Genomic DNA, 18,579 nt, shown 5'->3' with positions numbered 1-18,579 from the left:
TGGAGAAGGACAGAGAATTTGACCTTTAAAATGTTAATACAATCAGTGCAGAAACACAGTAAAAACAGGAAAATAAATTACAGATTCAAAACTAACTGCCTATCCCAGACAGTACAAAGTGCATTTCCAATAGCCCGCCAATTAATAAATTGGTCCAAATTGCTAAGAAGTGTATATTATCTAACCTCCCAATAAAGGCATAAAACCACTAAAAATCTAAAAACCCGAAGAATATTGGCAACCCCAGTATCATCATCTACTTTTTAAAATGGCCATCTTTGCTTGACCCAAAATAAAGTTTGCAAGGCATATCACCGATCTACTTGTGAACCTGAACTTAACAGTAAAAATAAACATGGTAGGAGAAAAAAAAAATCAATGGCCAATAACTGAAAAATACCCTAATACAGATAATGGCTGCAAACTGGAACAAGAAAGATACATGAAAAACAGTTTCCTCCGTGATACAATAAGGACGTGACACGGATGCCTACAGAGTCAAATGATGCATAAACACATGTATGTCAATAGCCCTGTGAGGAATTCTCCACTGGAGGTCACCCATCCTCTTTGCAATTGGAGACTTGTGGCCACTTCACGAGGCTGGATGAATACAGTATACGACCAGAAGCTGTCTTCTCCATACCATATTGGGATAAATCAACAAGCATTGGAAAATGATAAAGTTTTGCCACGGGCATATAAGATGACTTATGTCCCGAGCTATTAAAACTAAATTCAGAAGACTTGCTGAAGGCAAGAAAACTCCCAGGCTTGTCAATCCCAACCCACAGCAGGAGCAACATGCAAGAAAAGAGGAACATTAGTGTAATGAGGAACAGCTTGCTCAAGGAGGAACCTAACAGATGGGCAATCCCACCCCTAGAAAGGGCTGATTCCACCTCTGATAAAAACTGGGAAACCCAGTGAACTGAATGAAAATTGAGTTTGGCAACCAAGATATCCATGAGACCCATCTCAAATTAGCTGCCTGACTGTGTACTTCCGGTTCCAAAGGAGGTATGTGGTTGATGATCAGTTCATAACTCAGGTGTCCATAACCCTGAGGTTCTACTGTAGCTGAAGGCAGGAGACAAACGTGGGCCCAAAACCAAAAGCACAAAGGATATGAAACAAAAATCTATGATCTACACGATCAAAAGCCTTCTCTCGATCAAGGGAATCAGCCCAATGTGCAAATCATACATTTGAGGCTGAAATTCCATCCGGCAATAGGAAAAGGCTATCAAAAATGGATCTGCTGGGGATGCAATAGGTCTGATAAGGGTGCATGACCAAACCAATCACAATTTTCATTTATTTGTCAAGGTCTTTGTCAAGTTTATGGTCTAAGCAAAGCAGGGTCACAGATCCACAATTATTCCACCTCCACAAGGTCCCCCTTCCTAGGCAAGAGGGTAAGAACCACGCGATGACAACTGAGTGGCAGTATCTTCTCTTTGATGCTCTCCTGAAACACCTGGAGTAAGTCAGGCCCAAGAAGGGTTCAAAAGGCCTTATAAAATTAAAGAAGCAAACCATCAATACCAGGGGTCTTCCCTGGGGCAAAGCCATTTAGGGCAGAAGTCAATTGTGAGAGTGTCAGGTTGTGCTCAAATCTGTCCACATCCAACATTGAGATCCTAGGAAGAGCCTTAAGGAACCATCAAGTCTCCGATGGACACTGGTTCTGCTGCATACAGGTCCGAGAAAAAATTCACAGCAAAGTCCCTAATCCCCACAGGATCTGAAAGCTCTCTGCCCGTTGATGTCTTGAGGCAGCCAATCATCTTCTGCGCCACATGTTCCTTTTCCAGACTGAAGAAAAACTGAGTAGGTGCATCCACTTGAGAAAGGCCCTGAAATCGGGCTCCTTACCAGTGCGCCCTGAACTTTGCTATCAAACAGGTCCCACAAGAGCTGATTTTTATGTTTCAAGCTCTCTTGTGACCCAGCATCATTACTGCCACAAAAGACTTTTTTCAATTCCATGGTCCCCAACTCAAACTCCTCCATACGCCGGCAAAGGCCCAGGGTTGTCTGCTGCATGTTTTGCTGACAAAAATATTTAAATATTAATTTTACCCACCTCCCACCAAGGAGGGGAAACATTCTGAGAGGCAAGAGAGAGAGTTTATTGGCTGCGGTTGTTGAAGTTGGGGTGGAAATCTGTGCAGGAGTTTAAGCGTTGCAGTTTGCTGTGATGTTGGGAGTACCTCTCCCAGACCCGAGGATGAGCTCTATGGAGCTCAAAAGCTCATCTCTCTCACCAACAGAAGTTGGTCCAATAATAGATATTATCTCACCCCTCTTGTCTCTAATATCCTGGGACTGACACAGCTACAGTGCACTGAACTTGATGGCATTTCTCTTTGTCTGTGACACAATAATTTGGAACACCACAGCCCATCACTTCCAAAATTTCAGGGAGTATTGAAGGCATCACTGGGCAGAACTCTGTTGATATTGGGGAAACCAGAAAACTCAAATGGGAAAGTGGGGGACACATGGAGTGCCTGCTCCCTGTTTAGCAGAGTAACAGCTTGGAGCAAAACACTTCTGTAACTGTCTAAATCAAAGAACCAGTTTGTGGCACCAATTAACACTTTCCAGTAGAAAAACATTCCTCTCTCATCACTGCTCCTTTCCCCAGTAGAGTGTAACATGCTGACACTCTGGATGTCCCGGCAGAAAGAGGAGAACTAATAACAGTGGGGAAGGCACACAGAGCCCCTGGCATGGGGAGGATGGGGGACCTGGTCTGGGGATAATGCTGGAATGAGGGTACAGCCAAAGCCCTGAGCATGCAGGGAGAATGGGGGACCCTGGAATGGTGGAAAGGGAGAGAATTAGGGCACAGAGAGCTCCTGGCTTGTGGCAGAATTGGAGACTGTAGCATGGGGTGGGGAGAAATGGGACACACACAGCGCTCCTGGCACAAGGGTGGGGGCTAGAGAGTCCCTGAAATAGAGGGGGGTGGGAGGGTGGCACCTAGGGACCTTGTTGGTGACAGAGGGATGCAAAGAGTCCCTAGTGCATGCAATGTGCTTGGCCTACAGAAGCAAAATAACGTGGGCATCCCTCTAGTTTAGCCCCCGAAGAGTCCAACCCAAACCCGCAACGGGTTGAGCAGAGTCAGGATGAAGTTGTTGGCTCAGTAATAGGTTATTATTTTAGTGTTTGCTTTGCAATAGCGCTTAGAGGCCTCAACCAACATGTCGGGCCCACTGTGCTAGGCCCTGTACACTAGAGCTGGTGGTTTCAGCTTGTGAGACGTTTCATATTTCAGAATTGGCTTCATTCCAAACCCAGACGGACAAGGACTGCACCAGGGCCAAGGACCCGAGGGCTTCCAGAGTCCCAGAGGCCAGTTACCAGCTGCCTGCTCAGGAGCAGAGTAGCCTGGGGAGTCACTAGCCCAGGCCTCTAGGAGCCATGGGATCTCCAGCCTGGGGCAGTCTGCATGGCGGAGCTACCCCAGAGCTGCACCCCTGGGAGCTGGTCCTGGAACTTCCAGGCTTTCAGCTCCATGGCAGGGACACTGGAAGCGCCGGGAGCCCTGGCTCGGACAGGGAGCCTAGCAGACAGCAAGAGCCCCTAGAGATCTGGCTCTGCTGCAGAGTGGGAGCCCATCCGCCCCGAGACTCGACTCCTGACTCCCTGAGCTGGGGCTCCCGGGGCATAAGAACATAAGAACGGCCGCACTGGGTGAGACCAAAGGTCCATCTAGCCCAGTATCCTGTTTTCTGACTGTGGCCAGAGTCAGGTGCCCCAGAGGGAAAGAACAGAACAGGCAATCATCCAGTGATCCATCCCAAGTCACCCATTCCCAGGTTCTGCCATCCCCATCCCTGCCCATCCTGGCTAATAGCCATTGATGGACCCATCCTCCAGGCACGTTAGTTCTTTTTTTTAACCCTGTGGCTCTTGGAACACCAACAGAAACGTGGGTGCGTTTTGATGAAAGTGGAGTCAAATCTGTAGTCGATTTGGTGAATCAGTTCTCTTCAGCGTGTTGGCATTTTCAGTCTAAGGTAAGTTTTGCCAGAACATTTGCAATCAGCTCTACTGTACATGGACCAGGGGCGGCTCTAGGAATCCATCCGCCCCGAGCCGCGGGACCAGCGGACCCTCCGCAGTCATGCCTGTGGGGGGTCCACCCGAGCCGCGGGACTAGCGGACCCTCCGCAGTCATGCCTGCGGGAGGTTCGCTGGTCCGCGGCTCCGTGGACCTCCCGCAGGCATGACTGCGGAAGGTCTGCAGGAGCCGCCTGCAACCCTGCCGGCAAAATGTCGCCCCAAGCGCGCGCTTGGCGCACTGGGGTCTGGAGCCGGCCCTGACATGGACATAGTGAGAGAGCCCCTGTGCCAAAGAACTGACATGCTAAATAGACAAGACAGATAAAAGGAGGGAGAATGGGCAGATGTCCTAACAGTAGATTGGGAAATGAGACAGAGATTAAAGGACTAAATCCACACAGGGCTTTAGGCCCTTCAATCCAACATCTGGGGGCCATGGAGATCCTCAAAACCCCTGCTCAGCTGCCTCCTGGCCCTGGAGCTGCTGAAGTTTCCAGCAGTAAAACCAGTGCTAAGGACTTGCTGACACTCTCTCGCTATGCTGTAAGCACAGCCCTGCCCAGAACAACGGTTGCACCTGATCCTCACTCCCCTGCCGTTGCCAGCAGAAGTGCCTCACTTCTCAGAACTGCCCATTCCACGTCCTTCAGTGAATCCCATTTTTCTGTAACGAAGGAGAATTGGCCACCCTCTCTCTTGCCCTGTGTTAGGCTGGTGGAGGGAAATAGGTCTCAAGAAGGTTTTGAATGTGAGGAATTTGACAGGTATGTCAGGCGTACACAAGGTTTGGGTAAGTAGTCACATTGCTGGAGGAGGTTTGTCTAGACTGAAGCATCTGAGGTTACCTGCTCACTAAACAGAGCAGAAAAAAGTCTTGACATGCACTATACAGCCCGATATGGGGCCAAACGAACCAACATCAGATTAAACTCTTAACAAGTAGGGGAAACTAAATGGCAGGACTGGAGAGATTCATTTTGTACATCTGCCCTTGTCTGCTGGCATGTTGAACTGTTTCTCAATGAAGGTGCCATCATCTGTGTTTCTTTTTCTGCAGAAATTACCGACCTGATGGTGAATCAAACCCCAGCCAGTGTCAGTGATTTAGAAGGCTCAGAACTTACCATGAATTGTACATTCAAGACAGTCAATAACCACAGCCCCATGTATGTGCGATGGTATAACTATGGGACCGAGGGACTAAAGAAAGAGCTGGTGAATGAGAGAGAGGTGATCACAACCCTGCATTTGGCCAATGGATTTGCCTCTCTCACTTTGAAGAATGTGAATTCATCTAATACAGGAACCTACGTGTGTGAGGTGGGGATCACAGCAAGGAACCTCTCTGGGAATGGAACAGGAACCCAACTGACCATCGAGAGTAAGTGCTGGAATTTCCTACCTGATCTTCTTGGGGAAATGGGGGTGAGCGAGTGAGAACAAGAGCACAGATCTTCTGGAAGGTGTTGAGTGTCTTCAGTTCCACCTTCAATGGGAGCTGAGGGTGCTCCATGCCTGCCCAGAAGCACTAAACTGCTTGCAAGATAGAGCCCTGCAGGACGGTATTAAAGGGGAACAATGTTTCCATTTTAGATTCTTTACAGCCAAATGTTTCACATGGCCTCAAATTAGTCTCTAAATGTTTGCTTGCCCATGTTGCACGCACACCCATTGGTATGTTCAATGCCTGCCTGCGTGCCCAGACTGAACATTCGGGGTGGGGTGAGGTGCAGGGATGGTTTGCTGGTCTTGCCAGGCATCCTAAAGCTATGAGTGGAACTAAGTGAAAGCATCACTTTAACCTCTGATAAGCAGGGGATGTTAAATGGCCAGGCTGGGAAAAGAACACAAAATACTGGAGTGGGAGACATTTCTTTAAATACATCCCCAGTCACCAGCCATTGCCACTGAAATTCTCCTGCATCAAGGTGCAATCGTCTTTTTCTCTCCTGCAGAAATTCCCAAGCTGATGGTGAATCAGACCCCAGCCAGTATCCATGAGTCAGAAGGGTCAGTTCTCACCATGGAGTGTAGATTCATGGAATTGAAAAACCACAAGACCTTGTATGTGAAATGGTATAAACATAACGGAACTGGGGAAATGAAGAAGGAGATGATGAGTGAAAGAGGCGGGGGCTCAGCAGCCCTGGATTTGGAAAAGGGTTTTGCTTCGTTCACTCTGAAGAACGTGAATGTAACCGATACAGGAACCTACATGTGTGAGGTGGGGAGCACAGCTAGGAACTGGTCTGCGTCAGGAGCCGGAACCCAAGTGACCATCACTCGTAAGTACCAGTATTTTCCTATCTGATCTTCATGTTGTGAGAGACAGCGAATGGAGGCCTAAAGGACAGAGAATGAATGACTGTTTCTGGCAAAAGCGGGTCTGAATTCTCAGGTGTGTACAGTATAGAACCCATAAAAATATGGGCTCCAGCCTGTGAGCAACTGAAGGTTCATAGTTCACAGTACCTCAGTGATTTAGGGGCCTCCAATTTTCAGAGGGGACTTAGGCACTCAGGGCCAGATTTCTAAAGGTGTTTAGGCATCAAAATTTGTAGTTGGGATTTTCAAAAGCATCTCAGCACCTAACTCCCATTGAAATCAGTCACTTTTGCTAACAGGACGTAGGCTCCTAAGTCACATAGGCACTTTTGAAAATTTCCCCCAAATACCCCTGAAGAGGGGTGTTCAGAACCTCGCAGGACTTGGCCTGTCATAAGAACGCTAAGGAGGATGATGAACCTGACTCAGCACCACACTACAACTGCACTGGATGGGATAAGAAGCAGCCCCCAATGTCCATCTGCATCTGGAGCTAAACCAATGTTATGGCTAAAAAGTTGCTTCTTATTCTGTGAGAACATCTTCATCCATGCACAGAACACATCCCTGTATGGAAAGTATGTAGAAAAGCTGGAAAGGATCCAGAGGCAAGCGACAAAGAGGATCGAAGGGATGGAATGCAGCCATATGAGCAAAGGCTGGGTATGTGTAGTTTGGAAAAGAGAAGATTAAGGGGGTGGACGTGATAGTGCTCTTCAAGTCCTTGAAAGGCTGCCATAAAGAAGATGGAGAAAAGTTGCTGTCTCTTGCCCCAGAGGGCAGCACAAGAGGCTGGGTTCAAACTACAGCACAGTGGATTTAGATTAAATCTCAGGAAAAACTTCCTAACTGAGAATGGAACAGACGCCTGGGGAGGTTGTGGAAGCTCCTTCACTGCAGTTTGCAAAAGGAGGCTGGAGAGCACCTGTCTTGGATGGTTTAGCAGTTCTCAGACTTTGGGACAGGACCCCAAAGTGGGTCACAACCCCATTTTAATGGGGTCGTTAGGGCTGGCTTAGACCTGCTGGGGCCTGGGGCCAAAACCTGAGCCCCACCGCCTGGGGCCAAAACCTGAGGGCTTCAGCCCTGGGCAGCAGGGCTCAGGTTACGGGCCCTCTGCCTGGGGCTGAAGCCCTTGGGTTTGGCTTCCCCTGACACCTGGGCCAGTGGGGCTCTGGCAGGCTCAGGCTTCGTTCCCCCCTCCTGGGGTCGTGTAGTAATTTGTGTTGTCAGAAGGGGGTCGCGGTGCAATGAAGTTTGAGACCCCCTGGTTTAAACACAACAAATCTTGCATCTTGCCGGGGGGAGACTAGCCGATCATTGTGGCCCCATCTAACCCTGTGGCTCTAGGATTCTGTGCCTAGGGGCCATCTGCAATATGCGGGCACGGCAATATGTACAGAGAGGTTCTGCTGTAACTCCCGACGGCCGTCCACTGAGCTGGTTCTAGCTCTGAAGGATCCTTCCCATCTGCCAAGTGAAGAGGAAAAGCACATTTGAAATCCCCAACATTTCTAATGCCTATTGCTGCGTCTGAGCTCACCATTCTCCCTACCGGCAACGGGGTGAGCACATGCTGCTGGGAAAGCGGAGCGGTGATACATATTGCGTGTATTGTTCTGATGATTTTTGGTTCAAGTGGCAGATTTGCAATTGACACCCTGAGATTGAGAACAGGAGAGTCTAACACGAGTGGCTCTCAAGCACCAACTTGTGGCCAGAGGCCACTTTTCAGCACCTTACCTGTTTTCCCCCCTTCAGGGCCCTTTAACAACTTACTCAGTTTAAAGGTCGTTCAAACCATCACCTCCTGCAGTCCAGTAAATCGAGTCCCCAGGGGCATCTTGGCCCTCCAGGCCCCAGTGCAGCGTCTCGCTCCTGATCAGGGGCGGCTCTAGACATTTCGCCGCCCCAAGCACGGCGGCATGCCGCGGGGGGCGCTCTGCCGGTCGCCGGTCCCGCAGCTCCGGTGGACCTCCCGCAGGTGTGCCTGTGGAGGGTCCGCTGGTCCCGCGGCTTCGGTGGAGGCATGCCACTGAAGGCACCCTGCCTGCCTCCCTCCCGGCGACCGGCAAAGTGCCCCCCGCGGCTTGCCACCCCAAGCATGCAGGGGGTTGGACTAGATGACCTCCTGAGGTCCCTTCCAACCCTGAGATTCTATGATTCTATGCGCTTGGCGTGCTGGGGCCTGGAGCCGCCCCTGCTCCTGATAATCCAAAACAACACAGACTCTTTCAAAAACAGAACACAGAGTCTTCATCCCAGTTTCAGCTGGGCACGGCCCTACCTCCCCGAGGGTCTGTCTTCCTGCTCCCCAGCACCTCCTACCTGGTGTTTCTCCCCCTCCACAGGCCTTTCCCACAGGGCTTGGCCAGGGCCTCTCCCAGGCCTCCCAGCCTAGAGACATTTCCTCACTTTCTCCAGCTTCTTGAGCTTCTCTCCTGCTGGCTCAGAACCCTGCAGGACCCGTCTCACTCGCTGCAGTGTCCACACACATGGCCACAATTTCCCGGGCTTGCCCCCTTCTCAGCAACTTCCTGCTTCTTTTGTACTGGAAGCACCTGACTCCTCTCCGGTGAGACTTATCCTGTAATTGGGGTTGGCTCAGCCCAGGCTCCCCAGCCCATGGGGCAGGCGCCCTGTTGCAGACGGGTACAGCAGAGGCATAGCAGAAAGGCAGTATATGCTAGTGGTTAGAGCAGGAGACTACAAATTAGGTTTTCGTTTTATTTCTGTCTGTCACAGACGCCTGTATGACCTGAGGCAAGTCATTTAGTCTCCCTGTGCCTCCATCTGTAAAATGGAGATAATATTTCCTCTCCCAGCGTCTGTCTGTCTTGTCTATTTAGACTTTAAACTCCTCAGGGCAGGGACTGGCTCTCTACGTGTATGTACAGCACCTAGCACAGGATCAGGGGTGTGCCTGGTGAATGCTATGATGCCCAGCAGGCCAGTATTCACCCGTGATAGTTCCGAGTCACAGCTGGCAGTGCCAACCTGGGGCAGGTTTAATGTATGAACAGAAACGAAATGATTTGTTTGTACATGTGAATTCGAGTTTGTTTCCAGACACATCGGTCTGAGGACAATTTGCCTGTAACTCTAAAACAAGAGAAATGGAGTTGGGGTCTCAGTGCGCAGTTCCTTTGTCTCCTCTGTTCTACTGGAGCAGCTGACAGAGTGCGCAAACCTCAGAGATCCAAGGACCCGAATCCCATCCCGCACTCCAGGCTCAGTAACTGTCCTCCAGCATCTTTCCAACGTCAGCCAGTTTTGATTTCCTCATTGCCATTCGCCCCCTTGTGCTCTAATGTGCCTCAGTGACTATATTGAGCTCACGTTTCCCTCTCACTCACGTCTAAGTGCCTAACACAGGAATCCACAAATTTCTCTGAGCGTCCCCATAACCATAGATAACACCATTAACATTATGGTAGGTTTTTCTCCTTTTGAGAGCACGTGAGATGCGAGCTCAGGAGAGACGGACAAAGCTCGAAAGATTGGGCATATTCCTTCACACTCTGGATGCTCATCTGAGTATTATCCAGACTGATCTGAACTTTTATGAGGTTGCCTTCAGTCTGTGCAGCTTATAGTTCTCCCTCACTGCCCCCCCACCCCTGCAGGGCCCTAGAGCCTGGATCACAGCTCGAGCCGGGAAGTCTACACAGCAATGAAACCGCCCCGCAGCTTCAGCCCCAAGAGCCCGAGTCGGCTGGCAGTCACAGATCCATCCCCCTAGGCTAGGTATGGAGTCACATTTATCCTTTTGGATTGGCAGGCGCAGGAAACCACAGATAGGGTCAGTTAGGGCAGCGTTGCTCTCGGTAAGAGCTCTATCCAGGTCTCTAGTATCTTGCTCTGCTAGGGATTCCCTACTCCTGCGGCAGAGTCAGCGGGCTGGCTGGCCTCATGGGAAGGCTCCCCTAGGCAGAGGGCTGAACCCAGCCCGATGACCCCACAGCTCCCAGCAGCTGGCATAGGAAGAGGAACCTGCTGCAAAAAAGGAAGGCCAAGGAAACTGCCTGTGACACAGAAGGGGGTGGAATATTAAGGGTGGGGGAGAAACAGTTTTTCATCTTTAAATTGTCTCTGCCACCCCTTTATTTATCCATCAGCCTCTGTCCCTCCTTTAGAGGCAAATCTGTCCCTCTCGCTGTCTCTGCATCCCACACTGACAGGTTTTTCTTGATTTCAGATAAAAGGAGAAATGCCTCCCACGTTGTTTTCATCATCCGAATGGTTCTCGGGGCCCTTGTTATAATCTTGGCTGTGATTATTATTACAGAGTGCGTGATCTCAGAAAAGAGGGGTGAGTGAAACGTCTGCAATGCAGTCACTGTGCAGAGTCAGCCACAGAGCTTGAGTTACACACGAGGTCCTTCTGCTTTTTCCTTCTGGGCAACTTCCCCGTGCCAGTGCGTTGAAATTGAGAAGCTGTTTCAGACCCGGCTGGGACTGTTTTCTTGGCCTGTCCATTCTAGTTTGTGTCTAACATTAAATCCGGGCATCTCAGAATTAGAAGCACAGAGTTTCGGTTCCTGAAGGCCTTTACCTCTCAGGTCTCCCTTTCACAGCACCGATGATCATTTCCTATCGCTGTGTCTGTCCAATGTGCCCTGTTTATTTCTGGCAGGCTGGCATGCACGGAGCTAGTGCAACCACTTGGACAAGTGTGATGCACGTACTGCAGGAGTATTCTTTAGGTTCTAACTTACTGAGTCTGATTTTTCCCCACAGCTGCTGTCAGTCGGACAATATGAGGATCAGCTGTTGCAGTGTACACCTGGAGATGGAGCTCTCAGACACCTGACACCCAGGCGTTCCACCCAACACCGTGTTGAGCATCCTGCCTGCCAGATTCTGCACCTGCAAATAAACCTTGATCTGAATGGAAGGGAGGGGAGGGGATGCTGGATAACTGGAAAGGGAGTTCACGGGTGTTCATATTAAAAAGACTCCTCCCTGACACCCCTCTTTGAGGCAGCAGAACCTGGTGATCGCTGATGGGTTAGGCAGTCTCAGTGGCATCCGAGCCAATAGAAAATATGAGATGAACATTTATGTTACCTAAAGATTCCCCTTTGTGCTACCTAGCAATCACTTTAGAGGTTCATGGAACCCTTGAAGTGAAGATGCTCAGAAGACGAGCCAAAAACTCTTCCCTATAATTGGTTCAGCTGCTTGTCAGTCAAAGAGGAAATGGAAACATCTGGTGGGAATTGCTGTTCCGTGGGTTCAGATGGCCCCTTGCTGAAGTCAACCAGCGCACAGTTAACCACATGCTTAAGCATTTGCAGGATTGAAGTCTCTATAAAGGACCATGTTTTTATAACTGGTTTTGTTAATTGTTTTACACATGCTGCTCTAGTAGTTAGATTGTCTTATACCCGAGGCTAAGGCTATGCACTTCCAAAATGTTTTAATACAATTCCGATAACTCTGGCTATTCTTGATGTCCCTATAAATACACAGTCCTTTTTTTAATCTTTCTGTGCTCTTGCTCGCACTGATTTCTTGTGGCAGTGAGATCCACTGTTTAATCACACATTATGTTATAGTATTTCCTTTTATCAGTTTGAATTTCCCAAATTCTAATTGAGTTGAATCTCTCCTTGTTCTTTTGTTGCATGACAGAGAGAACAGAACTTTCCAATCTATCTTCTCTAGACCAGTTAGTATTTTACATGTCCTCTCCTGTTCAAATCACCTTTCTCAGGTAAACAATCCCAGTCTTCTCCATTTCTCTTCTTAGTACAATTTTTCAATGACCTTGATCTCCCTCATCACTATTCTCTGAACCCCACAATATTATTTTTCAGAGCAGGTGATCCAGACTGAAATTGATATTCCAGATGAGGCTGCAGCATGGATGTATATAGGAGCACTATAATTTTTTTCTATTATTCACCATCCCATTCTTTCGGCATCCTAACCAGAAAGATTTCTGCTACTTCAGTGTTTGAGGATAGAGGTTGGTTGTTCTCAATGGTGGCAGATCACAGAACAAGGAGCAATGGTCTCAAGTTGTAGTGGGGAAGGTCTAGGTTGGATATTAGGAAACACTATTTCACTAGGAGGGTGGTGAAGCACTGGAATGGGTGCCAGGGAGGTGGAGGAATCTCCTTCCTTAGAGGTTTTTAAGACCCAGCTTGACAAAGCCCTGGCTGGGATGATTTAGTTGGGGTTGGTCCTGCTTTGAGTAGGGGGTGGGACTAGATGACTTCCTGAGGTCCCTTCCAACCCTAATATTCGATGATTCTAAGTGGCTTCACAGATGCCAGGTCCCATGGCACAAGGATTGTATTAACTTGTGCTCTGTACAAATATTGGGCCAGATCCTGCTCCCATTAATCTCAACCCCTCCCCCACCCAGACAAAAAAATTCTCCAAGGTTACCATGGCTATGACCAGGTCCCTGTGTATCTCCTGCTGCTATAGTCACAGACTCCACCCCTGCCCGTGCCTTGCTGCAGAACTGTGCTCCAGCCTTTACGTTTCCACTAAAAAAGCATCTCCCCATTCCCCCCCTTCATCCTGAATTCAGGAAAACGTGACTGAAGCAGCTGAGGGATTTCCAACCTGCTACCCCTGAGCACTGCAGCATCCAGGGACTCTGTCACAGAGTTTAGATGCAACAGGCCATGGGGTAACAAGGGTCCTGGCTTAGCCCGAGGCTGCTGATCACTTGAGACTGGAATCAGTTATTTTCCTCCCTTCCCAAGTTTGACCCCTTGCATTCCGGGGCACTGCTCATCTACCCACGGGGTGCGGCGCTGTTCTTGTTCAACAGAGCAAACGCTTTCCTTTACGGGTCAGTCAGCGAATATGCAACACTTAGTCTCTCTGAGGGGGACCAGCTTTGTCTGGCACCTGTAACTTATCGCCTGGACGCGGTGGCAGGCAGCTCACTTCAGGGGATCTGTGATCATAACTGCAGATTTCATACTGCGGCGGCCAGCTCCTTCTGGAGAGTGCAGGCAGCACGTCAGCACTGGGGACAGAGAGGCCAAACCCAGAACCAGCACATCCAGCACCATCCCACCCCCCTCATGAGCTTTGGGTGGGCAGATAAAATGGGACGAAGAGCCCAGCCAATGCTGAGTTTACAAAACAGACACTAAACTGATGAGACTTTTGAAAACCTAAACTAGGGCTGTGCATCATTTTATGCTTCTTTAGCATTAAACCCCCCCCCCCCACTGTACCTGTGAGCAGTGCGCTTCATCTTTACCCACACGCCCTGGGACACAAGTTGCATGGGGGCTACTTGTAATGTGGGGGGAGAAAATCCGGGCCCTGCACAGGGATGGCCTGATCCCATGAAGCTTTGGGAAGGCTGGGGCCAGCAAGCTCGGCTCCAGCGCGGGCGCGGGCCGGCGCGGGCGGCGGCCGGGGGGCGGGCGCTGCTTGGGTGCTGCTGGCTCGCCCCGCGGCATGCCGGCACGCAGTCCGGCGGGAGCCGGAGCGCTGGCGGAGCGCGCCTGCGTCCGTCCGTCCCCGGGCCGCGGCTCCGCCCGCGCGGCGCGGCGGCGGCGGCTCGCGCTCGATCCGCGGTCGGGGCCCGGACGCCCTGCCGCAGGCATGCGCTCCCAGGAGCCTGGCTCAAGCTCCCCCCATGCCATGCAGGGAGGCGGGAAGGAGGGACCGGGGGGGGGGGGGGGGGGCGGCGCGCGGCGCGCGCGCTGGGGGGGGCCTACTTTGTAGAGCCGCCCCTGGCTGGGTTCATGCAGGATCCCACCGAGAAGAAAGGAAGCTTTAGAAGTTGAGCAGCAAAAGTTTTTGCTCTGCCCTGTGATTTGGGTTCAATTTTTCACAGTGTTCAGAGCCCTGCCGAGAGAAACTGGAAGTGGGCGCAGGATGCTGTAAAAGGCAACAGGAAACCGAGCTGCAGAAGACAGAATCAGCCTGTAGAAATCCCCAAAGAGAAGAATTAGAAAGACACAGCCCTGCTGGGGGAGTGCGGAGAGAGCGGGCCTCAGCCTGGGGTTACTTTACTCCTGAGAACAACCAACAACATCTGCACAGTCACAGTTTGGGCAACTGCACCTAGACTTCAGTGGCCAGCAAGGGCACCTGTTCCCAGGCTGCCAGCTCCCCAGTGTCACCTCTTGGGCGGAGACTGCAGCCCTCTCCCCTCTGACCAGGGTAGTTCCAGGCTGTGCAATTTCCTGCCTTCACTATATTTCCCACCACCGACAGGTTGGCCAAGGAGACCTGCTCGCCTCCTTTCAGGGCCGGCTTCAGGCCCCAGCTCAGCAAGCAGGTGCGTGGGGCGGCCAAAGGGAAGGGGCGGCATGTCGGGCTCTTCGGCAGCGGGTCCCTCGGTCCCTCTCCGAGGGAAGGACCTGCTGCTAAATTGCCGCCAAAGAAGAAAGCGGCGCGGCTGAGCTGCCCAAGTGCCACCGATTGTGATCGCGGCTTCCCCAGCTGCTTGGGGCGGCAAAAGCCCTGCTCCTTTCAGAGGACGTTAATAGGTGTAATTGCTACACTTATAAGTTACTATGCACCACTGCCTGTGTGTGAGACCCTATACCCCATGTTCACCACTTTTATAGGGTTCTGATATATTTTGTACAAAGTGTGCCTTGTGAGGGATCAGTTGAAAACTCTTAATGTGCTGAGCATAATTGTCCTGTTAAAATGTGTGCGTCGGTATTGGCTACGGCATTGTACAACTTGTGCTTTATGTTTGTTACTGAAACATGTTGTAATTCTGGGGAACGCCCACAGACTAGCTCCCAGTGTCAACAAAGGGCTGACCACAGGTGTTAGAAAACGATGAGCTATTGAAGCAACCATTTGCCAGCAGTGGGGCCTGTAAACAAAAGATTTGCAGATCATCCCTCACATACAAAGACAGTGTGAACAAAAGATTGACAGTTCACCTGGAAGATGCTTCGAATCTCCCATAAACCACAGGCTGATTGTCTCCTCCCCTTGCTGGGGTGCAGGTCATCCTCACAGAAAGGAGGAGGGTATAAAATAAGAGGCAATGGCTTCCCCACATCCTGGCCTCCCCATCTCAACACATGGTGGCAGGAGTGTGTGAAAGACAAAGAACCATCACTGAAGTGTGTGTGGGAGGGGATGGGGGAGGAAGGAGTCTTGGCCAAAAAGCCTCCCAGTCAGTACGGCCTGCGGAAAGTTTCGGGGAGAGAGAGACCTTTTTGCTTTCAAATCTTATTCAGCTTGGTGACGTTTAGGAGTTAGGATACAACCACAATCTTTTCTTTTCTAACCAGTGCTGACTTTTATGCCTCTCTCACTTAAAATCTCTCGCTGGTTAATAAGCTTGTTTCATTGTTTTTCTAAGCCAGTTGGCTTTGGGCTGGAGTGTTCGGGGGATCTCTATGCACGTTAAAGGCTGGGGCATGTTCATCACCCCTTGGTGGAACGACGGATGTTTAATGAGTTGACACCCTTCGCGGGTGTTGGGGTCCTGAGCAGTACACAATGCACAGCTCTGGGGTGCAAGGCTGGGACTGAGGGATATGCGGGTGCCGCCCTGTGTCTATTCATGACTAGCTGGGTGTAGCATTCGTGGATTCAGCTGGGCCTGACTTTGGATGCTGGTGGCTGAGCGTGAACAGAGCCTGGAGGGGTTCACTGTTCACTAGCAAAGCGCTGTCAAAGGTCTCCCGGCTAGTGAGCGACGGGGACACCGCTTGTGGCCTAGGGGGTGTCACACTAGGGGAGTCTATTTCTTCTTAAATCAAAACAGTTCAGGGAAAAACCCATTAAAAACAACAAAAGAACCAACACAGGTGGTAATGAGCTTCCCAGCGATCACCCAACCCTAACATGGGCTCTGGCCCCACCCCAGGGATCTCCTTGTTCATCACAGCTTCAGGTCTGGACAAGCCCCCGTCCTTCCAACCCTTCCCTCAGGGCTGGGGCCCTCTGTGGATCCGGGGTCCTGCCCATTGCCTGGAAAAAGGCCCTGAGCCAGTTTAAAACCAGGCTATTTCTCCAAAACCCCTTTGTCTATTAGCCCCTGGAGAATCCAGTTTGAAGTAGTATCTGTGCAGCTCTCCAAGGAGGGAGAGTTCAAAGGGCTGATGACAGAGGGATACATTAACATCCCCTGTCCCTACTGCAGAAGGTACGTGCAATGCCCCAGTAACACACAGAGGGAGAGGGGAGAGTGTGAGGGAGATTGTTACAGAAACAATGGTTTGTCTGCAAGTTTCTAGCACATACCCAGGCTCTCTGAGCCACTTGAGTTCCTGCTCTGGGTCCTGCACAGGGACTGGGTCACTTTTTCAAAACATAGAGAGTGTTTCAGTCTGAATGATCCATTTTAGTTTGAGGAAACCAGCAACGAACAAAGGTAAAGCATCCCAGAGGGAATCACAACGTGTGAATCAGTAACTACAGGCATTTGAACTAACGCCCAGGGAAGGCAGCGGCAGAGATTAAGGGGGCCACTGCTTTTCTTTTAAGGTGCAAAGGACAGATGACAGCCTTGCAGGTACGTACACCTCAGGCTGCAAGTGAAACTAACTAAAACCATTGTTTGAGTTCATCCTGCAGCCAGCTGGGACAGGGTGCAGCCCACGGGAGCTAGTGCTGGTCCTCCCCATGAATGGGAAGGAGCTCAAACAGGATGAAGTGAGAGGCCCAGCCCCTAGAGTCACAGGATTACATGCGAATCTCTGCTTTTGTTTACAAAAAATGGTTTCTAGCCCTCGTGGTTGCAGAGGAAAGCTTGAAAATGTGACCACCACCCCCCAAAGGGTCAAAAACATGAAGACAAATCTCATGATTTTAGGGAGGTGGATTCATGATTTTTTTTTTAAAACCAAGAGTTGGCAATAGTGTGCATCCCTGTGATGCTCAGATTTCAACTTCTGCTTCTAAAATGGACAGCTCACCCCCCCACACACACCGCCTTTGGAATGGGTCTAGTACTTCCCTCCCTCCCAAGGAAGCCTGTTCACCCTTTCCTCTCCTTGCTGTCTCAGGTCAGGATTCAGACATTACAGACCTCATGTTAAATCAGCACCTAGACAAAGTCAGGGATTCGGAAGGGTCAGATCTCAGCAGGGAGTGGAGATTAAGGACCCTGGAAAACCCCAACCCCAGAGACATGGAATGGCACAAACATAATGGAACTGGAGGAAAAGGAGCTGATGAGTGAAAGGGGCTTAGGTCACAACTGCTCAGTATGTGGAAGAGGGTTTCACATCTCTGAAGAAAGCAAACAACTGACACAGGAACCTACCCACAGCAAGGAACCTGTCTGGGACAGGAACTGGAACCTAAGGGACCATTACTGGTCAATGCCAGCAATTTGCTATCTGCCCAGTGTTGTAAGCACCAGTTAATAAGAGACTTAGAGGGTGAGTCCATTGAGCACCATGTCAGAGCTCAGCCTCTGCACCTTTCTAGTCTCCCTGAGCTGCCTCTGAGAATGGGAGAAGAGCTAAGATGCTAAGAGCTGCTGGCTGCAGTTCAACCGTTACAGGCTACCACCTGTCACAAGTACTAGAACCAAAATCTGTTATAGTTCTGAGTGTGTTTTATTGTTGTTTTCCTTGAGAGTTTAAATTGAGTTATTTTTATTTTTTCCTCCTTTTATCCACCGCTTTGTCCAGTCTTCCCTCTTCCTTTCTGGAGTTTGTTCATGCAACAGTCATCAGGTTTTCCAGTGACTCGTGGCTTTTCAGCAAGAAGGATTTTGGTAATGATATAAATATGCCCCATGCATCAACCTCAGTGTCCAATAGCAGGGAGGGATAGCTCAGTGGTTTGAGTATTAGCCTGCTAAACCCAGGGTTATGAGTTCAATCCTTGAGGAGGCCACTTAGGGATCTGGGACAAAAACTGGTCCTGCTAGTAAAGGCAGGGGGCTGGACTCAATGACCTTCCAAGGTCCCTTCCAGTTCCAGGAGATTGGTATATCTCTAATTATAATAAAATATTTCCATAAATTGGTCATAAGGAACATGAGGGCACATCCTGAAGTGGTGTTCTGCTAACTTCTATCTTCTTTCCTGATTATGTTTTATGGAATTATGTTTCTGAGTGAGATAATCTAAGACCATGGAGAGATCTGTCTCTCTCTCTCTCTCTCTCCCTTGCCTTCAGTTCTAGCTCTCATTAACCTCCCCTCTACAACATGGCTAAACAACTATTTCATCTTCACTTCCTATTGACACATCTCTACTT

At 50.1% G+C, this 18,579-nt stretch overlaps 1 protein-coding gene across 1 annotated transcript in view; it reads left to right on the top strand.

Annotated features, from left to right (window-relative positions):
• The window catches only part of LOC120384367, a 166,337-nt gene that overhangs the window by 19,155 nt on the left and 128,603 nt on the right, over positions 1-18,579 (top strand). Inside the window, exons 4-5 of the mRNA XM_039503036.1 lie at positions 5,138-5,461; positions 6,036-6,365. Coding sequence (XP_039358970.1) covers positions 5,138-5,461; positions 6,036-6,365 — 654 coding nt within the window. The remainder of the gene's footprint in view (positions 1-5,137; positions 5,462-6,035; positions 6,366-18,579) is intronic.

Source organism: Mauremys reevesii, linkage group 16 (genome assembly GCF_016161935.1).
Source record: "Mauremys reevesii isolate NIE-2019 linkage group 16, ASM1616193v1, whole genome shotgun sequence".
Taxonomy (NCBI): Eukaryota; Metazoa; Chordata; order Testudines; family Geoemydidae; genus Mauremys; species Mauremys reevesii.
This window is presented reverse-complemented; position numbering and strand designations above follow the sequence as displayed.